The 25,934-nt window shown below is 36.3% G+C and overlaps 1 protein-coding gene across 2 annotated transcripts in view; it reads right to left on the bottom strand.

Moving 5' to 3' along the window:
* GPC5 (glypican 5) overlaps positions 350–25,934 on the bottom strand; it is a 1,358,912-nt gene continuing 1,333,327 nt past the window's right edge. For both annotated transcript variants that reach the window (XM_021065368.1, XM_021065370.1), the window contains one exon: positions 350–4,180. In XM_021065368.1, the coding sequence (XP_020921027.1) occupies positions 4,023–4,180 (158 nt within the window). In that variant the 3' untranslated portion in view covers positions 350–4,022. The remainder of the gene's footprint in view (positions 4,181–25,934) is intronic.

The following is a 25,934-nucleotide window of genomic DNA, read 5'->3' as shown; positions in this document are numbered from 1 at the left end:
CTAGGGGTTGAATCGGAGCTGCAGCCACTGGCCTACGCCAGAGCCACAGCAACGCGGGATCCGAGCCGCGTCTGCAACCTACACCACAGCTCACGGCAACGCCGGATCCTTAACCCACTGAGCAAGGGCAGGGACCGAACCCTCAACCTCATGGTTCCTAGTCGGATTCGTTAACCACTGCGCCACGACGGGAACTCCTCTTCAGTTTTTTTGCATGTGGAGGCAGACAGGATAGTTTAAGGACTACATTTGATTAAATCTCCGTTTACAAAATAATAAATGATTTAAGTGTAACTCAGTCTTCATGTAATTCCAACAAAGGAAAAGAAAGCAGATATTAAACCTGAAAAATGTTTTATCCATATTTTAATCAGAAATGATTCATAAAGAGCAATCTACAATTAAAAAAAACTTGATATGCCCAATATCATACCTGACAACATTAAGAATTATTTTGGAATGTTAGTACAACCCTTGTAAGTTGTATCGGATACCAAAATTTGCAACCTAAAGAAATACCTTTATCACAGACTGCTCAGTGAATGTCTCATAGAATAACAAGTCTAGGTTGAATTAACTCACTCAAAAAAAAAAAAAACAATTTTAATTGTACCTGAAGGGTTCTGATGATAGAAACAATATTTTAAGTGATTGAAAACAATTAGCAATAAACTAATTGAGTCCTTTTCAAGGCATCATTATTGAGTACTTCAGCAAATCTGAGTGTTTAGGAGAAAATAGCTTATTAACTTCTGTCCCTTCATGAAAAAAAGAACATTCCTGACATTATTTCATTAATAAGATGTTCCTGAAAAATAGAGGATAAAAGACAAATCCAAGATTTTTAAAAATTACATTCTGCCACATCCTTTTTCCCTTCCTTTCCTTCATCCCTCCCCACTTCCCTCCCTCTCTCCCTTATTTTTTATGCCATCCTGTGTCTTAGGCCAAAGAAAGGTTTAAACACTTCAGTTGCACAGAAATCGAAAAGGAATTTCATGATTCTGTGAGTTTAAAAATGTGTGCGTGTGTTTTCATTGTTGGTAGCTAGTTTATTTTAGGAATTGATGTATTTGAATGGAATTTATACATGTGGGAAAGTAATGACTGGTATTGAAAAAAAGGTTCATGTTTACATTTTTCTTTTCCATTATGCTTTTATACTAATATGCAATATGATAATTATGCAATTAGAATTATACAGTTAATTGTTTTTTAAATCCTTATTTGGAGACATAAATTACCTCTGAATGATTTTTATGCTAACTTAATGATTCTTTACTATTGTTCTTGAACTATTTATTATCTCTGAACCAGGAAAGCATAGTTTATTTTGAGACGTTATACTCACCTGTCTGATTCTATTCTGACCAGTTGTATGATCCCAAACAATTACCTCATATTTCTAGCCTCAGTTTCCTCACTGATAAAATGAAGAGATATTATTCTTGGGGAGATTAAAGGAGAGTGTGCATAAAAGCTCTTACTGTGGTGTGTATGCAAAAGGAGGGTCAGCTCAAATTATAAAATGATCCTTCCCCAAAACATTCAAAAAACTGGACTGTTTAATGATTACTTTATATAAAATTAACTCAAATTCAAGAAAATTCCTTTAAGTGATCTCAGTATAAGATGTGTATGTGTCTATAACAATATGAGAGATATTTTAATATATACATATAATATATATATAGTATACCTGAATGCTTATCCCTTAAGTCATCTTGGAAAGGAAACACATATTCTAATAATTTTACCATTGCTTAAAACATTTTGGACTTTACTGACGGAAAATTCTTCAGAAGCAAATCCTAAGTCATATTTAAAAAAAAAAAACTCTCAGTGTTATTGTTTTTATTTGACTAAAAATTTAGCCCATCCTTGAGAGGTGAGGAAGGTCAAATGAGATGCTTTGTCTCATTTGAAAGAGCTTCTTAAAATATAAAGAGCTATAGAAATGTAAAATGCTACAGAGTAGAGTATTAACAAATAAATAACCTCATTGAAAATATTAAAAAAGTATGCCTCAGGCTCTTACAGAAATTCTGAAAACCTCCAAGTGTTTTGAGCTCTAGCTGCATTGTTATGATAATATATATACACAGAGAGTCTCCAAAGTGCCTATGTGGAGGCAAGTAATACCCATTTGAGTATGTAAGATTTAGCTGATAAAACACATTCATTGGTATTATTGAATGATTTTATTACTACTCTGCTTTTAACCACCTGCCATATCTAAAAATATCTTCTATCAACTGATTTTATCTAGGCACATCTTAGACTGATGAACCATATTCTTCTGCTTGTTTTTCTTAGTGAATCCTCAAAGTTTGGGTCACAAGTTTGCCTTGGCAAGCCAACTGTGACTTGGGCTGGAGTGCTACAAATAGTTGACTTCATATTACTCATTTCAGAGTTATTTAAAGAGCTGAATTAACATAGTAAAAATATATGTTTAAGTTTATAATTTTTGGAGCACGGTGGTACAAATGAGCAGTAAGCTAAGCAGATCACGGAATACATGTTAAAGTAAAGTGGAAGCCTAGGAAGATGACATCCAGAACTGGCAGGTAGACTAACACTTGAGGCATGTTTGAACAGACAAGAAAATTTGATTTGCCAGTTAAAAAATATTGTGGTTTAAATTGACTGTCATCAGATCATTTGGATAACTCAGAACCCAGGAGAGGACAGGGTTTAATCATGTATAGTTTCCTCATTTGGACAGATTGATTTCATCTGACAAATATTTTCTGTCAATTGAGTCCCCTTCAGTTCTTTTTCAGAGGTCATTTCAAATCCTTTTGAACTTGTATTTTGTATGTTTAGCACTTCTCTTTTCTATTCTGTCACTTTGTATTAATTATATTTTCTGGCTAGTGACTGGATGTAATACTTCTTAATAAAAGCTGACTTATATCTTCCTGCTTTAATACAGCAATAGACACATCCTCATCAGTGTCTGTGAGGCATCTTATCACAACTGGGAAATCAGAAATTGTGGATTAGCAGCTCTGCCAATGTTAAAATAGGAAAGGAGCTAAAACATTGCATGCCACATTTTCTGTATTAGTACATGTCTTTTGATACTCATAGAAACCTTAGAATTGTATAGACAGTCAATTGTTCAATATCAAGTTAAAAAAACAGCAAATTATATTTTGAAAATGAATGGATATATTATTTTTCCAGGAGAAAATGATCAATATTCTTTAAAGTTTTCCACCAAATAATGGACAGTTTATTAAAGATATTCCTAGAGCAAGCATGTGCTTTGCAACATAGCTAAATCCATTAGGCAGAGAGAGAGGAGGGAACAGAGCCACAATACCAAAGATGCATTTTGCATATGATGGGGTACAAATCAGATGCTATCAAAATATTCAGCTTTAAAGTTTGTCAGTGCTAAGTTACAATGGATAAAAATTATCAAGCTTCTTCAATGAAATTATGTGAAATACTCCTCAGCAATCTACTCTATAATTTGTTGACTTTCAGGTAATTTCTTTCTAAGTCTTGAAAAAATGGAAGAATCTCTGAAAATGCATGCATACTACTTACTGTTTTTGTTTAGTCATTTAATGGAATTATAATTCCAATATTTTAAGAAACACTATGTACTGTTGTCATTGTCCTGCAAATATCCCTTCAATTTAAAACATTTTTCTTTTCGAAAGGAACAGGTTGGAATCGAGGACAATACAATTACCGATATACCGAATCCTTCTTCAAAATCACATTCATGCTCTTCACATTTGCAGGTTTAATATGTTAGAATTTTAGAATGTCTAAATTAGATTCAAAGAAGACATGTTTTCAAACAGTATCATTTAAACACTGATTTTTTTTTTCTTTTTTTGATACTTTGTGAACATTCCAACTTGGCTTCTAAGAAGTTAGGGTGTCACACCTTTTCATAAATATAATTGCTACATTTGAAAAGATTTTTAAATTCCACACAGAGGAAGAGTGGGGAGAAATTAAGATTCCAATAAGACATATATCAGGGCAGAAGAATTCCGTTACCAAAGCCTCGGAAGTAACATCACAACACCCATCAGAGTCAATGCCATAGTTTCCGTTGCTGCTGCACATCCTGCTCCCGTTGTGTCTAAAGTGCTACCACCGTCTGTTGGATGGATCTGCTTTACATCATTGAGGTTCATCTCATCGGGTATCCCTGTAGAGGCAAATGAGAAAACATGGGATAATGGATAACCCCCTCACCATGATACATCTAGCACAGCTCTTAACCCAATTCGGGGACACACTGTTTTATTTGTTTTGTGTAGCATTCTCTGTGTGTTTCAGCCAACTCTAAAAGATTAATATGATACAAGTAGTCTGCTTTTCTTCAGTTGGAAAGTGCAGGACCTTGAGTGGGAATGCTCAAAAAATTTGTGACAACAAAGTAAAGAACACTTTCCAGTATTTAAAAGCATTTGGAATATTTCTCTACTGTCATTGAAGTAAAGAAATTTAATTAAAATGTCCTCAGGTATAGTATTATTGCTTGTCCTAGAGATGTCACAACTACAGTAACTGTGAAATCTTTTCTCATGAAAATAAAACCATGTAAGGAGAAATCATTAAATAGGACATTTTTAAGAAGGGGAATTTAGGAGTTCCCTCTGTGGTGCAGTGGGTTAAGAATCCAACTGCAGAGATTTGGGTTGTGCACACGTTCCATCCCTGGCCTAGCGCAGTGGTTTAAAGGATCCCATGTTGCCACAGCTGTGGCACAGGTTGCAGCTGTAGCTCAGGTTCAGTCCCTGGCCTGGGAACTTCCCTATGCTGTGGGTGTGGCCATTAAAAAAAAGTAGAAATTATATAGACCATATTTTGTACTAGGTTAAATTATGCATAGGATCCTTATTGAAATTCATCAAAGAATGATAACAGATACCAAATGATATCCTTCAAACCTATGCAGAGCTGTGAGTATAAGTGTGTAGACATCTGTCAATAGATCAAATAATTTGTTAGTAGGATGGACTAGAGATTGAAGTTAGGGATAAAGTGTTTGATTTAAAAAAAAATGTTGATCTAGTAATCCCACTCCTGGGCATCTATCCAGAGAAAACCATGACTCGAAAAGACATATGTACTTCAATGTTCATTGCAACACTATATACAATAGCCAAGACATGGAAACAACCTAAATGTCCATTGACAGAGGAGTGGATCAAGAAGATGTGGTACATATATACAATGGAATATTACTCAGCCATTAAAAGGAAAGAATTAACAGCATTTACAGCAATATGAATGGACCTAGAAATTGTCATGCTAAGTGAAGTTAGTCAGACAGTGAAATACCAACATCAAATGCTATCACTTCTATGTGGAATCTAAAAAAAGGACACAAGGAACTTTGCAGAACAGATACTGACTCACAGACTTTGAAAAACTTATGGTTTCCAAATGAAACAGGTTGTGGGATAGCACTGGGAATTTGGGATGGAAATGCTATAAAATTTGGTTGCGATGATTGTTGTACAACTATAAATGTAATAAAATTCATTGAGTAATAAAAAAAATGTTGGACCAAAATTTGGTTACAGGCTGGTTATTACTTCTTTTTTTTTTTTTTTTGTCTTTTCTAGGGCCACACCCACAGCATATGGAGATTCCCAGGCTAGAGGTCTAATGGGAGCTGTAGCTGCCAACCTACACCAGAACCACAGCAAACGCGGGTTCCAAGCCTTGTCTGCGACCTACACCACAATTCATGGCAACGCTGGATCCTTAACCCACTGAACGAGGCCAGGGATCGAACCCACAACCTCATGGTTCCCAGTCGGATTTGTTAACCACGGTATGACAACGGAAACTCCGGGTTATTACTTTTGTGTAAACCTAACAAACTAAGGAAGACTCCAGCTCCCAAAGTATTGGGGACAAAATGATTATTTTCTTAAAGAAGTTTACCTTACTGTGACATGCCTAGGGAATTATTGATTTATCACTGATGATCTAGTGCCACCAGTGTGCTGAGACTGAGCGACTGTCTGGGTTATCTCATGGCAGGCCACTATCAGTCATAATTAACAAGCTTAAGTTCAATGTTACTACAGCCACAAATATTGACACCGTAATTACAGTGAAACTGAAAAAAAAAAAAAGGCTTCATTCATATAAGGAGAAGTCAATATTTATGTAATTAGGTCAATACATATATATAATTCAGAAGGTAAGCTCTACTGCGCTCAGGGATGAGAACATTAAAACAAAGCTCAGCTCTACTGATCTGACATATTGATTTTACAGTCTGAGCTCTTGCATCATTATTCATTGTTTGGGTACTTGTTTTGCCCTTCTGTGTCATTAGGCAAGATGAATAAACTAGTGATTCCTTTTTTTTTTTATAGGGACTGGAGTGGAGTGTGAATATTTTAGTCATGGTTTTATACCCCTTGTTATGCTAGAGCGTAACAAGGAGCTATGATGACTCTAGGCAATTAAAATTTTTTTCCAAGATAACTACATAAATTTGAGCTTTAAGGGATTTACTTTTCCTTTTTAAAGCACTGTTAAGAGGTACTGGGATTGGATTCATGAATAACTTTTTCTCATGCCCTCCTGAGCTGGTATTTTCCTTATTCATTCATGAACTAAGCAATGGTCTGGGTTCAGGGAGTACCATGCATGATTAGTATAAATATGAAAACAGCAAGATGTTAAATCTTATGCCTGCAAGTCAGGCGATGTCAGAAGTGATACCCCATCTTCAGTCAGATGCCATTTTAAACATCAGAGGTAGAGATGCTACTAATAAATGTGATGGTTCTAAGGATGATTGTCCCTTGAGATAAGAATTAGATGAAAAGAACTAAAGATCCTTTGAGGAGCCTGGCAGTCAGGGCTGTAGTTTCAGATCAAATCACAACCTGGCCTGGACATCTGTTAAGAAACCTTCACATGCCAAGAAGGCCAAACTCACAATTATTTGATGCAATGATTGTTTTCTTAAGGGAAATTAATTAAGCTTGTAAATCATACTGAAGTTCAGCCAAAGACCCATAAAGGAAAAATCAGTTTAGAGATTTAGTGAATTAACAGAATAAAGAAAAACATAATAATTTTAAACAACCTTTTCTATGCATAATAGCAACACCCAAAGATAAATTTCTATTTGTGCTCTTGGTGGCTTGCAGTCTGGTGGGATAGCCACGCTATTATAAAAACAAATGTAATATTACAATTCAGGCACATGCCTGGTGGTTGATACTGTGAAATATTAGACTCTTACGCAGGAGGAGGTCTCAATTATCTACCATCCAGTTGACAAAGGCAAGATAGGAGATGACAGCCAGTTTGGCAAGGATATCACCCTTTATTAAGGAGGTTTGCCAAAATATAGCAAAAATGTTTAAGGTGAATATTTACCTAGACCCTGAAATTCTCCTTTAATGAAGAAATTCCATGGGAATAATTTTAAAAATATGCACATATTTACCCACAAAATGTTAATCTGTGCATTTTTAGTGAAAAATCATAAGCCATTAAGTGTTCACTATTCAGTAGGGAACTGGGTTAAGAAAATTAAGTGTATTAACTTATTTTAAAAGATCCCCAAAGTAGATATTTATTGGTACAGAAAAATGTGTTTTAATATAATTTTATACACGTACTTTTATGATCTTTAAAGATCTTTGAACTCTGATGTCTATGGCTGCTTTTCTTTGAAAGTAGGGAATCCATTCTTCTGTATTCAAAAAATTTGGTAATAGGTGAATATATAAATTGCTGAATTTAAATGAGGACAGAGAATTACAAAACTATAAAAAAATGCATTTCTCCAATTTAATTTAATCTCCCCACTCCAGTTTTATTGATATAAAATTGACATAGAACATTGTGTAAATTTAAAGCATACAATATATTGATTTGATGTACTTAACATATTACAAATGATTACCACCATAATGTTAGCTACTGTCCTCATCAGGCCACGTAATCACCATTTCTTTTTTGGTGCTGAGAAGATTTAAATAAGATATACCCACTTAGCGACTTTTGAATGTATGTATAATTCAGTATCATTAGCTATAGTCACCATATTCTACTTTAGATACCCAGAACTAACTTACAAATGGAATTTTATACCCTTTGAACAGCATCTCCTCATTTCCTCACATTCCAGTCCTTGGTAACCGTCAATCTACTGTTTCTATGAGTTTGGCTTCTTTAGGTTACACGTATGTGATATAATACAATATTTGTCTTTCTCTGACTTATTTCACTTAGCATAATGCCCTTAAATTTCATCTAAGTTGTAGCGAATGGCAAAATTGTCTTTTTTCTCATGTCTGTATAGTATTCCATTGTTTTTATATACACCATGTCTTCATCCACCCATCCATTGAAAACTGCTAGACTGTTTCCGTATCTTGGCTATTGTGATTAATGCTACAGTGAATGTGGGGGTGTAGATATCTTTTCAAGATGCTGTTTTCAATTCTTTTGGGTATATACCAAGAGGAGGGATTGCTAGAGCATACGTAAGTTCTATTTTTTTAGAGAAACTCCATACTGATTTCCATAGTGACTGCATCAATTTAGAGTCTCAACAATAGTGGGCAAGGGTTTCCTTTTCTCCACATCCTTGCCAACATTTATCATGTCTTTGTGGTAACAGCCATTCTAACAGGTGTGGTTTTGATTTGAATTTTCCTGTTGATTAGTACTGTTGAGTATCTTTTCATGTACCTGTTCACCAATTGTAAGTCTTATTTTGAACAAAAAGTGTCTATTTCCTCAAATTCAGTCTCTTCTAATATAAAGGCATCAGATCATATTGTGGTGGCACGGAATATAGGATAAAAGATTAGAATTAGAAGTGAACTTAGAATTTTACATCTAAGGAGAAAGATAGTGGATGTAATGGAAAGGATTCATTATGAGAACAATTAACAAGTATTTGCGAAATAAAGTTTCTATGGATCTTGTTATGTTAAATAAAAACCACCTTGGTCACTAGTTACTGGACTAATCATGGTCATTTATACCAAGAGCAGCCATATGTATGCTGCAAGGACACTAGGGAGTGATTAGTCCATTCTTATCTCCTAGGAAATATGACTGATAGGTTCACCCAGGATATTGAGTCACTTGAGTCTAGGATATATCACAGAAAACACTGAGTTATTTTCCAAGTTTCCTTGGGACTTCCATGTAATCCAAGAACAAAAGAATTGAGCCTCTGTGGTTGAAAAGACAAGGTCCGTGGTTGAAAAGACAAGGTCCATGGTAAAAATGAACCACCCTAACTAAAGGTGATCTCTGTGATTTTCTATTTGACTTTCAGAGAGTCTGACTGATAAATGGGGCTATTCTTATGGTAACCTCTTCCATTCTCTGTGGGACAAGGGTCTGAGATTTATTTAGAGTCCCGTTGGTGGATTCTTTATAGCAATGAGTAGTCTATCTTTTTGAAAATTATGTAAGAATAATGAATTCTAATTGTTTATAAGTTAAATAATGGATTAAAACAGATGGGAGATTTGACTCTAAACCAAAGTTTAAAGTAGTATGATTTATTTTGATATTTCAGCTCTGAGTGAGGTTGGAGATTGTTGTCATTAGTTGGTACTACATCAAATGAATTATTGGTTATTCTCCAGTAATTAATGATAAATAGATTTTGCTTTCCAGGATAGAGTTTGTAGCAGAAAAAATACTTTTAGAAATTTTGTCAGTTCCTGATGCTACCTTTTATTCCATAATGATCAACCAGGTCTTTTTCCTCAGTGTGTTTTACTGATTTTTTGAAGATTTTAGAAAGGAAACATGTATCTCATATAAACAATGCCAAATTGTTTTAAGCAATTTTATATTACTGTTGTGGGTATTTTGAACTATTACTGTGAAGTTTCTTCTAGAAATAATTTTTAAATGGAAACTTTAAAATGCCATTGTTGTGCAATTGGTAATAAAAATGAAATATTAAAATTATGTCTATTAAATATATTAGTCCTACAAAACCTTAGTTGTAATAATTTACAGATATTAGAATGGTTAAAATTAGTGATTCTGAAATTATTTTTAAAGACGGTAAGACTAATAAAATACTGCTGGTTAATAAAATCACAAAATGCTTTTATATCCTAAGTTAGTAATAATACAGGGTTAAATGCTATTAAAAATAAGATGATAATAAAATGACATCTATACCTAGATGCATGGTAGTAATATTCAGTGGTTCCAAAAATAGAAAAATTTTAAAGTACTCAGGGAGAGGACAGGTTGCTTTTAACAGAACAAAATATTAGAGTAATTTTCAAGAGCAATAATAGAGGCTAAAATTAAAAAAAAATTCTAATTATAAAAGAACATAGAATTTAATACAGAGTTGAACTAAGTGGAAGAAATAAAGATATAAAATAAAGGTATTTTAACAAAAAGTCAGTGAGAAATATTAACCTCAGCTTTTTTCAAGACAACTATGTATTTTAGTGAATGTTAAAAATTAAAGCCTAAAAACTTAAAAAATTAATATGGAGTATATGTGTTCCTAATCTATTAAGGCAAAGGGGATTAATAAAATCTAATGCAAGTAAGAAGAGGATAAACACATAAATAAAAATTCCTGGCAAATACAAAGCACAAAATCAAACATTAGAACAACATGCAAATAATCTCGCAATTTCAAAATGAAATTGAACTGAATCAATTTAGAAAAGAGACATTGAGTTTGGATTTCAAAAGAAATTTAGCAGTATAACAATGATACATAAAGGGTGAGAGTAAAATGCCTGGAAAAATATACTTCAAGCAAATAATAACCAAAGGAAAGGTGATGTCATTATGTTAATAAAAGATAAAATGGGTTTTGAGCATAAAAAAGGATAAAGAAGGTCTTTACATAATAATTCACATGATGTAACAATTCTAAGTTACCTTAGCATATTCTCAAAATAAATCAATATTAATAAAGGAAAATGATTGGATAAAATAACAAAACAAAATAGACACATACACATTCAGCGGGGGATTATAAACCCACTATCACATTAACTGATAGCTCAAGCAGATAAAAATCAGTGAAGATATGGATGATTTGGTCATCAAAATTTTCAGGGCAAGAAAAGGAGAACTCCATTGCCTTCCTGCGGTTCTAAGTGACAGTCCTGGCTTTGCATTACACCCTGTTCCTTCACAGGGACAGAGAACAGATTGCTCTGATTAGTGAATTGGGCAGAAGAACCCAAATGCTGAGCTTTCAGATTTCTCATCCTCTTTCGGATTTTCTTGCCCCACAGTAAGGATGCATTCTTCCCTGCTCTTCACCATGGTATAAGTTGAAGTCAATTCTTTTTGCAGGGAGGACCTGTAATTTTCTAGCTATGCTTCTGACTTGACAGTAATTTTTGGATGAAATAGTAGGTATCATATGTAAGGACATTCTCTAGTCTAGGCTTTAACAATAGCCGATATTTTTAATCTGTCTGATATGTATGCTTATATTTTAATTAGTTCAAACCTCAAAAGAAGGAGTGTTATTTATCACACCAGCTCCTAATACAAACTTTCATAAGCTTGGTATAATAAACAAATAAATCTAGCTAGATAAATAGATAGCATCATAAAGTTAATGACTAGTAGATACAGTGTAAACATTCTTTTGAAGCACACCTAAGACATTTACAAAAGGGATCACACAGCAGAGTACAAAGCAAATGTCAACAACTAACAAGGAATTTTAACACAAAGAATAGGAATTCTTTGACCATACGCAAAAAAATTAAAAGTCAAAACTAGAGAAGCATAATTCCTACAGCAAACCTTATCTAAATACGTAAAACAAGTTCACAGATGAGAAGATTTAAATTTATATTGTATCTCTTTCACTTATTTTGTAATTCCATCAATGATGTCCCTTGGTGTAGGTCTGTTAGATCCACTGTGATGGGATGACAGGGTCTATCCAGAAACCTAGTGACTCTTTCTATCTGGAAACTCATGTCTATCTGGGGAAATGTTCATAGATACTTTACTGATGATTTTCTGTCTACCATTTTCTCTGTTGTGTCTGGATGTCCTTTTATTTGAGTACTGGATTTCTGGGAGTTGCTTCTGATTTCCTCTTCCAGTTTCCATCATTTTACTCTGGTTTCTAGGAGATTCCCTAAACATTGTCTTTTTGTGAGGTTTTCATTCATGCATTAAGACTTTAGGTTTACAGAGTTCCTGTTGTGGCGCAGTGGAAACAAATCCGACTAGGAACCATGAAGTTGTGGGTTCAATTCCTGGCCTCGCTCAGTGGGTTAAGGATCTGGCATTGCCGTGAGCTGTGGTGTAGGTTGCAGATGCGGCTTAGATCCTGTGTTGCTGTGGCTTTGGTGTAGGCCAGCAGCTGTAGCTCCAATTAGACCCCTAGCCTAGGAACCTCCATATGCTGTGGGTGCAGCCCTAAAAAAGCCGGACCAAAAAAAAAAGATTTTAGGTTTACTAAACTTGATTTTTTTCCCCTCTAAATATCCCTTTTGTTTTTGTTTAGGTCTTCTTAAATCTTATTAAGATGCTAATTACAGTATTTTTCAACATTCTCTTCTTTCTACACTCTTCTTTAATATAAATTACTTTTTTTCTGCTTGTGGATATGATTTTTTTGATGTTACCCACTTAAATAAGTAGTAATCCCTGATTTGTGATTGTGTGCTGCTATTTAAGAGTAGGAAGTAAGCATTTGGTTAGAACTCTTGAGTGTTTAAATGGGGCTCAGTAATCAGTAGACAAATATGGTTCTATTTACATGTCTGTTGGGGAAGCTACATACATCAGTAGAATAGGGTAGGTCAGGCTGAAAAAACAAATACCTCCATAATATTGGTAGGGATGTCTACTGCCAGTCTGGGTAACTCTCTACATTGTCACTTAGTAACTTACCTCCAAAGTACACATCCTTTCCTGATCCCCAGACCGTAGGGAGACAGAGAAACAAATTGGCAATATCAAAAGTTCATCTGGAAGGGGTACGTGATGTTTCTGCTCACTAATTTATTGGCCAAAGCTAATCACATGACCACCATTAACTTAAAGGGTAGTGACATGTAGTCCTACTACGTCGCAAAGGGGAGAAGACACAGAAATATTGAAGCCTAGAAGTCATGTCTATCAGGTCCCATTTAACTATCTTGGTTTCTTATTAAGCTAGGTATTCTCAGCAGAGACCTTCCACTATCCTGACTAAAAGTAATTTCCTGCCTGTAGGAATTCTTGGAGATAAGTGGGAGTTGCAGGCTTGGGGGTGGGTATAGGTCTTGATGTTCATTATAGGTAAGTAGATAGGTATATAGATAGCTAGATAGGAATATGTGTATATGTCTAGCTATCTTATCTATATACACTTATTCCTATATATATATGTGTGTGTGTGTGTGTGTGTGTGTGTACATATATATCTTTAACTGTCAATTACCTTTCTTTGAGAATAATACTCCTGCCTTCAACTGTGCCTGGCATTCCCCAGTCCAGAGACCCTCTCCAGATTATACTTCCTGTATTACACTGACATATGGAAAGACAGACACCTATTGGTGTGAAGAGGAAGGTCGTGGAGTGCTTCAGCTATTGACTAGTCCTTCTTTTATAGACCCTCTTCTGTCAGCCCCTCTTACTGGAGGTGATAGATGAAGCCTTTACCTGTATTTTTAGAGGATTACATTGAACAAATTGGTTGGTTCTCTGCTTTCTTCAGTGTTGGCTTCCTTTGGGAGTTGGCTTTCCTCCCTCTCCCCATGTTTGGCACCACTCATCCATTTGCTTTCTGGCCTCCCAATGTTGTTATCATTGCCTTTGGTGTCAGTGAATTTAGATTTTGTTTAAAAAAATTTAGGTTTTGTTTAAAAAAAATTCTTATACTGTATTTTAGTGAGGTAGCAGGAGGAAATTAAGTGTGTTTGATCAGTCTATCATCTTGAAGGCAACTGGCTGAACATTTCCAGCATCTGGCCACTGAAGCTCCTTCTTGACTCTTTGGATAAGCCTAGGTCTCTTTGTCTCATTCACACTGGTGTAATTCAGGTTGTTACCTGTTCTGGTTTGTCAGTGTTCGTGCTGCTAAGTATTTTTGATGACCATCCCTGATTTGGTGATTACTTTCATTAAAATAACTGAGCAGTATTCCATTTTGCCTGGAAGCTTACCAGTAAAACATGATCCCTCCCCACTGATATTAAATAGTGTAAAACAGCCTGGTGCCTTTGGAAGAAGGATGGAATGCACATTAGAAGGATGGAAGGCAGGTTGTTTTGCTTTTGCATTACCTAATCCAGGGTGCATTTTCTGTCCAATCTTGCAAAACTTGCTTAATGTGCCAGAAGAAGGCCTAGCTAGCAATAAAGCTATAGGTATAATTGGAAAATTGAGGCTTGCTATAATTTGGACCCTTTAAATATTTTCTTCTATTTGGACTTTATTTTTGGACCCATAATGCATATCTTCAAGATACCAGGTTGGGCATTGATTAAATAGATGGCATTTTCACTTACTAGTATTTGCTAAAAATTAGCTGCAGCAAGTAAAATGTGAACACTGATGAGGAGACAATTTTTCTCCCAATGAAATGTGAAAATTAACTTCAGACAAAATTTGCCTACTTTACTTTAGTAAGTGAAGAATATTAAGTAGCTAATCCTTAGAGCCTAAAAAATTGTCAAAACGTCTAAGAATGTTGTGCAAGAGAGATTGCAAAGCTTATTATATTTATTAAATGGAAATGAATTATCTTAGCTTGTATATCTGACTCATGTATTATAAATCAGTAAGTTGAACTTGGTATTTTAAGCTCTAAATATTTTGTGTAAGTTATTTTTTAAGAAGAAATTATATTGGCTCAAGGGATAGCTAGACAAAATTTAGGCAAATAGCCGTTGCCATCATCCCTGAGAATATCAATCTTATTCATGAATATATCCCCCAAACATAGAGCATGTGAGGACAAGTACTTAGGCTGTGAGGGCTGGCTGTCTGCTTGTCCTCGTGGTGTTCTCAGTTGGAGGTTTGTATTCAGATGGGACTGTGTAACATTTTAAAATATATTATTTGCTCTACTTCAGGTTGACAAGACATTATGAAAATAACAGGTGTGTTTGTGAGGAGGAAATTCTTATACTGAATTATGTGGATATTGAAAATTACAGGATCACCTTCCCTGACCCAGGATAGAAAATCATCTATTCTTACATTTTTATCTCCTGGAATAAAAAAAAATCCATATGCGTCTTCTCTCAAACCCACAGTTCATTGTTGCTCCAGTGTCTAATTCCATGTGACATACACTAATAAATGCATAGTTTTCCAACTACTGTAAGTTTTTAGTATAGACCTGTCTGGAAACAATCATGTTGATTCTTTCTATCCTTGTCCCTATCCATTGTCCAGTAATAAACACTGCTGTGTTTTGATTTGCATTTCTCTAATGATCAGTGATGCTGAACATTTTTTCATGTGCTTGTTGGCCACCTGTATATCTTCTTTGGAGAAATGACTAGTCATGTCTTTTGCCCATTTTTCAATTGGGTTGTTGGGTTTTTGGCTGTTGAGTTGTATGCGTTGTTTGTGTATTTTAGAGATTAAGCCCTTGTCAGTTGTTATCATTTGAAACTATTTTCTCCCATTTCGTAGGTTGTCTTTTTGCTTTTTTTTATGGTTTCCTTTGCTGTGCAAAAGCTTGTCAGTTTGATTGGGTCCCATTGGTTTATTTTTGCTTTTATTTCTGTTGCCTTAGGAGACTGACCTAAGAAAACATTTGTAAGATTTATGACAGAGAATGTTTTGCCTATGTTCTCTTCTAGGAGTTTGATGATGTCTTGTCTTACGTTTAAGTCTTTAAGCCATTTTGAGTTTATTTTTGTGCATGGTGTAAGGGTATGTTCCAGTTTCATTGACTTGCATGTGCTGTCCAGTTTTCCCAGTACCACTTGCTGAAAAGACTGTCTTTTTCCCATTTTATATTCTTGCCTCCTTTGTTGAAGGTTAATTGACCATAGGTGTCTGGGTTTATTTCTGGGTTCTCTATTCTGTTCCATTGGTCTGTATGTCTGTTTTGGTACTCTTGATTACTGTAGCTTTGTAACATTTCCTGAAGTCTGGGAGAGTTATGCCTGCTGCTTGGTTTTTGTTCCTCAGGATTACTTTGGCAATTCTGCATCTTTTATGGTTCCATACCACCTCACACCTGTCAAAATGGCCATCATTAGTAAGTCTATAAATAACAAATGCTGGCAAGGGTGTGGAGAAAAGGGAATCCTCCTACACTGTTGGTAGGAATGTAAATTGTTACAACCACTGTGGAAAACAGTATGGAGTTACCTCCAAAAACTAAATATAGAACTACCATATGACCCAGAAATCCCACTCTTGAGCGTATATCCAGAAAAAACTCACATTGAAAAAGATACATGCACCAGATGTTCATTGCAGCACTACTCACAATAGCCAAGACATGGAAACAACCTAAATGTCCATCAACAGATGAATGGATTAAGAAGATGTGCTATATATACACATGGAATAGCACTCAGCCAAAGAAAAAGAACAAAATAATGCCATTTGCAGCAACATGGATGGAACTGGAGATTTTCATACTAAGTGAAGTCAGTCAGAAAGAGAAAGACAAATACCATATGATATCACTTATATCTGGAATCTAATATATGGCAAAATGAACCTTTCCACAGAAAAGAAAATCATGGACTTGAGAACAGACTTGTTGCCAAGGGGAGGGAGTGGGGTGGACTGGGAGTCTGGGGTTAACAGATGCAAACCATTGCATTTGGAGTGGATAAGCAATGAGATCCCTCTGTATAGCACAGGGAACCATATATAATCACTTGTGATGGAACAAGATGGAGGATAATGTGAGAAAAAGAATGTATATATATGTATATGTACGTATGACTGTGTCACTTTGCTGTACAGTAGAGATTGACAGAATCCTGTAAATCAACTATAATGGAAAAAAAAAGGTATAATCATAAAATAATGTGATTAATTATAAAAACAAATGCTGTAGAATAAGTAATAAATTGGACAAAAGGAAATCTCACATAAAAAATTCAGTAATGATGTGTATTTTTTATATATATATAAATTGTTATATAGGTTATATAAATGTAAGACCAGGACTAAATTGTCCAAATAAATAATAGTATTTTCAGAGTAAAAAGAAAATAAACACTTCTGTGTGTTTATTCCAAGTGTGTATGTTTTCTTATCATCACTCAGCTTAAGACTGTTCAAATACATCTATCTATCTATATATTAATCACTTATATTTGGGTTCATGTATTGATCTCATCCACTTAATTTTTTTTTTTTTTGTCTTTTTGTCTTTTTCTAGAGCCACATCCACAGCATATGGAGGTTTCCAGGCTAGGGGTCTAATCAGATCTGTAGCCACCAGCCTATACCACAGCCACAGCAACATGGGATCTAAGCCACATCTGCGTGGTATACCACAGCTCTCTGCAATGCCGGATCTATAACCCACTGAGCGAGGTCAGGTATTGAACCCACAACCTCATGGTTCCTAGTCGGTTTCGTTAACACTGAGCCATGATAGGAACTCCTCACCCACTTAATTTTAAGCCCCTGAAAGTCATGATCATATTTATGTTTTCTATTTCTTGGGCTTGTAAATAGCTATTCACAGTCTCCTATTCTTGATAGAAAAGATTTTTGAATATATGACTTACTGGAAATGTCTGATATGTAAATAAGTACCTAACTCTTTTTAATTTATTTAAATTGGAGCTACCCAGATTTTTAGAATTCATGCTAGAAAGCAATGGAGTATAGTAGAAAGGAGCTGGGGTCAAGCTCGAGAAACCTTAGAAATTTCAGATAGTTATTGAGATTCAGTTTCTTCATCTGTAACATTTACATGATAATAATGCCTCCTCCCAGGATAGATGTGAAAATTAAATGAAATCATAAATATGAAAAAGACTTTGTAATTTTTTTTACATACACAAAACTATGGTTATTATTTGAATATTAGGAGCTGAGGCAGGCAAAATGACTTGAACAGCAAAGTTTCCTTGGAGAGTAGCTGATAGAGCTGGAAATAGGATGCTAGTCTCCTGACTCCCAGGCACAGGGACTCGCTACCTTAGACCAAATCATCTCCACTGTGAATAAAGCTGGTCAGATGTTGTGCAATGTCAGTAGAAACCTGGCATGTTAGAATTCTATCATCAAATAAATGTTATAAGGATAATTCAATTGCTTATATACATATACATGTACTTATTTTGTATATATAAGTACTTAAATTTCAAAGTTTATCCAAGATGATTCTTTATGTGTAGGATGAGCTCTTATGTAGTTGGCACTTGATAAGTGTTTGTGAATAAATCAACTTACATGAAACCATGGCTTCAATAAACATTAGCCACATACAAAAACCCAAATCTTTGGGACAACATACTTAACCTCTGCATTTTCCTGTAAAGACAGTTGCTCACCTCGTTCCCAGAGATTTTTTTAAAAAAGACTTTTAAGTTTTAGAACTGTTTCACCACAAAAGTAAGAGGAAGCTACATAGATTTCCCATATATGTCCTGCCCCCACACATGCATAGCCTTCTCCATTATCAACATCATGCACCAGAACGGCACATTTTTAAATTTTTACCAAGGATGAAACTACAATGGCATATCATAATTACCCAAAGTCACAGCTTACACTAGGGTTACCTCTTGGTATGACGCATTTTATGGGTTTGGACAAACGCATATGACACATATCCATCATAACATCAAATACTGTAGTTTCACAGCCTTAAAAATTCTCTATACTGTCTAGTCATCTCTACTCTCAACACCGCTGGCAGTCATTGATCTTTTTATCTACATAGTTTTGCCTTGTCCAGAATCTCATACTTGGTATCATCCAGAATGTAGCATTTTTAGATTGGTTTCTTCCTTCTAGTAATAGGTGTTTAAGCTTCCTCCATGTCATTCCATGTCTTGATAGCTCATTTATTTTTAGCACTGAGTAATCCATTAGTTGTGTGGACCACAGTTTATTTATTCATTCACCTACTGAAAGACATCTTGGCTGCTTCCAAGATCTAGCAGTTACAGATGAAGCTGCTGCAAACATCGCTGTGCAGGTTTATGTGTCGGGATAAATTCTCAATTCTTTTTGTTAAGGAGCGTGACTACTGGATTGTATGGCAAGAGTATATTTAATTTTATAAGAAACCACCAAAATGTCTTCCAAAGTAGCTACACTATTTTGCATTCTCACCGGCAATCTTGAGAGCTCCTATGCTTTCATCAGTTCACAATATTTGGTGTTGTCCATGTTCCAGATTTGGGCCTTTCTAATAGGTGCTGGGCGGCATCTCATTGTTTTTTCAGTTTGGATCTCCTTGATGGTATATGATATCAAACATCTTTTCTTATGCTTAAATTGTTATTTGCATATTTTCTTCGGTGAGTTGTCTGTTAAGATCTTTGGCCCATTTTTAATTCGTGTTGTTTGTTTTCTTACTGTTGAGTTTTAAGTGTTCTTTGTATATTTTGGATAGAAGTCTTTTATTAGAAGGGTCTTTGAAAATATTTTCTTCCAGTCTGTGGCTTGTCTTTTCATTCTGATACTGTCTTTTGCAGAGAAAAAGTATTTTATTTATTCTTTAAATCACAATGCTGTGCATTAGATCTCCGAACTTACTCTTCTTTTAATTGCAACAGAAGTGTTAAATGTTAGTGAAGTCCAGATTACCAATTATTTCTTTCACAGACTGTGTCTCTAGTGTTTTATATAAAAAGGTGTTATTCCTAGAGAATTTTAGGTAAATAGTTCCCTTGTACGTTTCCAGTAGAACTCTGATTTTTGACTTTTAGGAGTGTATAGGACTTTTGTGCAAAAAGAATCATCAAACTGGGTCTCTAAACGATAGGTGTTATTCTGAGGAAGGGTCAGTTTCAATGCAGAATGAGGTTGGAAAAATAATTTCTGAGTGGAAGATCCAGAGAGAATTTATTCATGGATGTGGGGTTAAAGGATATTGCAAAATAAAACGTAAGTAAATGGGAAACAGAGGGAAATGATGCTCGCTGCACATCTCTAGATGGTAGATGGATCATCTTCTGTGGCTGTAGGGCTGAGTTTGTTTAAAATGAGACACAGACTCTCATCCTGCCACTGGCTGAATTACAACACAAGTTAAACTTTTAGCCTGAAGGGTATCTACTGTTAAAGTGATGGCGTGGATTGGGAAGGCATGGGATCTTGAACGATGGCATGGGGATGTGTGGGAAGACCCTGATGAAGCTGGGATATTGGGCCCCTAAATCCTGATAAGTGGTCTTTGCCAGGGGAAGGTTTTCTCTTTGCCAAAGGAGGAGGCCTCTCTACCCACTTTTGAGGGAAATAACCCTACATTGCCTGAGGGAAATCTATTGGCCTCCCCTGAGGCAGCTGATGTCAAGATAATATGATTCTCCCTAGGGTCCTCCTCCAACTACTCTTTTTCGCTTCCAGACTTTAACCTGACTCAAACTCTACCAGGCCCCTAACAATAAGAAACAAATTGTAGCCCTTGAAGAGGTGCTCCATATTCCGAAAGAACCACTTGACTTCTCTAATTTATACAGACAGAGGGCTGCTAGGGAATATGTGTAGGAATGGATACATAAGGTCTGGGGTAATAGCGGAAGAAACGTAAAGTTGGATCAGAGTGAGTTTATTGATAAAGGCTTACGAAGCATATATTCTGCATTACATGTTGCAGCTTGAGGAGTTTGAGAGGATGCTGACAGTGTGGTTGGTTACCTAAAATACGGTCCAAAAGGTGGTCCACCATGAGTGAGTGAGAGATGTCAGATGGGCTTTGGTTTAATGCAGAGGGAGGGGTCCAAAGGCTTGAGGGAACTGGAATATTAGAGTGACTTTAAGTCATTTACAACTTACTCATCTTCCTTGGGTGGGTCTTGAAGAAATAATTTTCACCATGACTGTGAGAGATAAATTTATGAGGGAAACTCCAGCATCCTAGAAAAGAGCTATTATTGTTTTTCTCTACTGGCCAGTCTATGCAGTGAAAACTGAGCTCACTGAATCAGGAAATCTACACGCAGTGGGAGTAATTAGATCTTGAAGTGGAAGGGGCCAAGTGGTAGCACTCAACCATCAAAGGGAGGTGGGTGTGGTCACCTTCTCTTAATAGAAAGCAGAGTCAAAGCAGCTGTCAGAACTTTGACCAAAGCAGTCCTACAGTCTAGTTAATCATGGTGTTCTTAGAAGTGAAATAGGAAGCCTACTAAATTCTAATTTGATCTGTATAAGCACAAAAATTCTAGGTCAAGTGAACAAAAGTCTAACTCGAATTATGAAAACAGAGAAGCATGTCGCCTCAATCAACTCCTAGACCCGAACCAATTTACAAATCCAGAACCCCTTGAATGAAACCAAAGGAATGAGGGGGAAGCCAGGTCCCTTTGTTGGAAGATGCTGATATAATGCCCCAAATTTATGCTTTTAGTTTTTCTCCCAACCGTCACCAAAGGGACCTATGGCCTTTTACTAGGGTAAATATGCATTAAGGTAAAGAAAATCAGATCTCTTAGGTACTACTAGACACTGATTCTAAATTGATGCTGATTCCAGGAGACTCAAAAAGTCACTGTGGTCTATAGGAGCTTATGGAGATCAGATGAACAGTGGAGTTTTAGCTTGGCTCCATCTCACAGTGAGCTCAGTGGGTCCCTGAACCCAGTGTGTGGTTATTTGCCCAGTTTTGGAATGTATAACAGGAAGAGAAATATTCAGTAGTTGCCAGGATCTCTACATTGATTCCTTGATTTGTAGAGTGAGGACCACTGTGGTGCATAAATCCAAGTTTGAAACCACTTGAACTGCCACTATGAAGGACAATAGTAAAACAAAAGCAATACTGAATTTCTGGAGGGACTGCCAAGTTTAGGTCACTATCAAGGACTTGAAAGACACAGGAGTGGTGGTTTCAACAACATCTCTATTCAACTCACCTATCTGGCCTGTGTAGAAGAGAGATGGATCTTGGAGAATGACAGAGGATTATTGCAAGCTTAATCAAGCGGTGACTTCAATTGCAACTGCTCTGCCTAGTTTGATTTTATCACTTGAGCCAATTAACACATCTCCCGGTACCTGGTACATAGCTAATGATCTGGCAAGTGCTTTTTTCTCTAGCTCTGCCATAAGTACCACCAGAAGCAATTTGCTTTCAGTTGGCAAGACAAGCAATATGCCTTCACTGTCCTACCTCAGGAGAATATCAACTCTCCAACTCTGTGTCATAGTTTTTTTCATAGATCTTGATCATCTTTCTCTTCTGCAAGGTATCCCACTAGTTCATTATACTGATGACATTTATGCTGATGGGACCTAGTGAATGAGAAGTCATTTGTGTATTAGACTCTACAAATGAGAGATGATAGAGTCTAGAATTTGATGATAAAAACATTTGTGTATTAGAGGGTGGGAAATAAATATGACAGAAATTCAAGGACCTTCAACCTCAGTGAGATTTCTATGGGTTCATTGGTGTAGGGCATGGTAAGGTACCACTTTTACGGGTAAGGATATCTTGTTGCATCTGGTCCTCCTACAACCAAATAAGAGGAACAATGCCTAGTGAGCCTCTTTGGATTTTAGAGGTACCAGAGTCCCTATTTAGGTATCTTTTCTGACCTATTTACTAAATTACTCCAAAATTGCCAGTTTCGAGTGGGGTCCAGACCAAGACAGCTGTGCAACAGGTCGAGGCTGACAAGCAAGCTGCTTTGCTACTTGGGCCATATAAGCCAGCAGATCCAGTTGTGCTAAAAGTGTCAGGGGCTGATAAGGATGCTGTTTAGGTCCTTTGGTGAGTGGGCCCAAATAGGTGAATCCTGGGCATAGACCCCTAGGATTTTGGAGCAAAGCCTTGCCATACTCTGTGGATAACTACTCTCCTTTTGAGAAACAGCTCTTGGTCTGCTACTGGGCCTTAGTAGAGACTGAATGCTTAACCACAGGCAACTGAACGATTATGCAACTGGAAGTGTCAAACATGAACTGGATGCTTTCTTACTACCCAGTTATAAAATTGGGCGTATGCAGCAAGACTCCATCCTAAATGGAAGTGGCAGCATATATGTAATCACCCTGAGCAGGAATCAAAAGTACAAGCAAGCTGCCTGGAGAACTGGCCCAAATGAATATGATCCTCACTCCTGCTGTACCACTTCCCTCTCCTGGGCACCTATGGCTTCATGGGGAGTTCTCTTTAATTAATTGACAGAAAAAGAGAAGATGTATGCCTGATCTACAGACGGTTTTGCATGATATGCAAGCACCATCCCAAATGGACTACAGTTTAGGAGCCCATTCTTGGGACATCCTTTAAGGATGATGGTGAAAGAAAATCCTCCCAGTGGGCAGAACATGGTAGGCTATCTCTTAGTGTTACCATGCACTGGGACTAAGGTCAATGGAAAACTACAGAAACACAATCCAGGCCAGAATACTAATGGCCCAGACCTTTCAGGGATAAATCCAGGTAAAGAACCATGACCAGCTAAAGTGCTTATGGAAGGTAAAAAGAATACAGAATTGAGAGGAAGAAGGTAGTTATAAGTAATAGCCATGATGACATGACCAGTTAAAGAAACAGAGGCTAACTGTCTTGAGATTTGTTGCATCCATATTATGTTAAGAATGGGGGGTGAGTCTCATCCAATCAGTTGAAGGCCTAAAAAAGAGAAAAAAGGGCTGAATCTCCTCCTCTAAGAGAGAATTCTTTTCTGACTGCTTCGAACTGGGCCTTGCCTTTTTTTCCCCCTGCTTTCAGATGACTAGTGAAACATCAGTACTTCCTGGGCCTCAGGCCAACTGGCTCACAAACTTAACACTCTTGTAGATTCCCCTGGTTCTTAGCCCTTCAGATTAGGACTGAAGCTACACCTTTGGCTCAACTTGCCAACTCACTCCGAAGATCTTGGGACTTGTCAGGCTCCATAACTGTGTGAGCTGATTCCTTACAATAAATCCCTGTCTATATGCAGCTGACTCTTGAACAATGCCAGGGCTTAGGGGCACTGACTGTTGTGCAGCCGAAAATCTACCTATAACATTACCGTCAGCCCTCTGTATCCATAATTCTCGATCTGTGGATTCAACCAGCTGCATATCATGTGACACTGTAGCATGTGGTTTATTGAAAAGAATCCACATATAAGTGGACCAATGCAGTTCAAACTCAGGTTGTTCAAGGATCAATTGTGTGTCCTGTTGGTTCTGCTTCTTTAAAGAACCTTGACTAAGACAGATGGCAATAGAACAAGTTCTGATTTGGGTGTACTCATTTTTCATTGTACGGTAATTTAATTTAGGTGCCAATTTTTCTTTGTGCATTTATCTTGAATACTCTTTTCTTGTGAATCATGATGACATTTGGCCTTCCCCTGATGGGATCAGACCTTTACATTTTTAATCATTCTTGTTTCTTTCTCATTCGTTGGATGTAGGCAAGTAAGTAGTGTTATTTTTCAATGTGATTCTAAGCACAAACATTGATATTGACATTGGTTCCTAATATGCGATTATTAAGCAGTTTTCCACATCCAGAAAGAACGTGGACACTGGCATAAACTGACATTAAATATTTACTCAAAAAATTAACCTTACAGTGAGTTATAATCTATAATCATCCATGGATCTTGCAGTGTTCTGCATATTTCTATTTGAGAAATACTAAAGTGAAGTGGACTAGTTAAAATTTTTAAAATGGAATCAGCTTAACAATTGCTTAAATCCCAGTTCTTTTGTTTATTATCTGTGCTTCCTTGAGAAATGGGATAGTGCATTTAGCGAAGAGTCTGGTTTATGGTGAACCATAAACACCAATGGTTATTATTAATAAATAGCGAACAATTCAAACCTTAGGACTTTCAAGATTTTTTCCTAACTTCGTGCCTTTCTCTGCTAACTTTCTGCTCTGGAGACCTGTTCTGTCTGTAATATTGTTCAGTTATTAACGTGAAAAAACTCCTGTGTTCAAAACAAGAAGTGAGGAACTCCAGGAAACCATGTATATATATGTTCAATCAGTTGTTCTCAAACTTAGGCACATGTTAGTGTTATCCAGAGCATATAACTTGAAATACTCAGATCCTGTCAAAAGAAATCTTGTTCTGATTGGCCCAAAGTGAGGATTTTATATTTAGTATTTTTAAAAATGTGGATAGGCCTAGGAAGTCACCATGATTTAGTGCTTTCTCCCTCTGTTCTTATTCTTTTTTTAGGCATTAAGCATAATTGGAATTTTATTTATTTAAAAAATTTTTTTGGAATACAGTTGACTCACAGTGTTGTATTAGCTTCAGGTTACAGCAAAGTGAATCTATTATATGTATTCCATTCTTTTTCCCATAGAGTTTATTACAGATTATTGAGTAGACTTCCCTGTGCTGTAGAGTAGGTCCTTGGTAATTATCTATTTTATATTCAAAAGTGAGTATACATTTTTCCCAGCCTCCTAATTTATCCCTTCCCCCCAGGGTTTCCCCTGTCGTAACTGTAAGTTTGACTTCAAAATCTGTGAGTTTGTTTTGTCCTTTTAGGGTGCACCCACAGCATATGGAGGTTCCCAGGATAGGGTTTGAATCAAAGCCACAGCCACAACAACACCAGATCTGAGCTGCATCTGGTACCTACAGTGCAGCTTGCGACAATGCCAGATCCTTAACCCACTGAATGGGGCCAGGGATCGAATCTGCATCCTCATGGATACTAGTCAGGTTCCTGACCTGCTGAACCACAATGGGAACTCCTGTTTCTGTTTCTTAAATAAGTTCTTTTGTATCACTTTTATTAGATTCCACATATGAGTGATATCACATGATATTTTTCTTTCTGTTTCTGACTTACTTCACTTAATATGATAAACTCTAGGT

The sequence above is a fragment of the Sus scrofa genome, chromosome 11 (assembly GCF_000003025.6).
Source record: "Sus scrofa isolate TJ Tabasco breed Duroc chromosome 11, Sscrofa11.1, whole genome shotgun sequence".
Lineage (NCBI taxonomy): Eukaryota > Metazoa > Chordata > Mammalia > Artiodactyla > Suidae > Sus > Sus scrofa.
The sequence above is the reverse complement of the archived record's forward strand: the minus strand, read 5'-3'. Positions and strand labels throughout refer to the sequence as shown.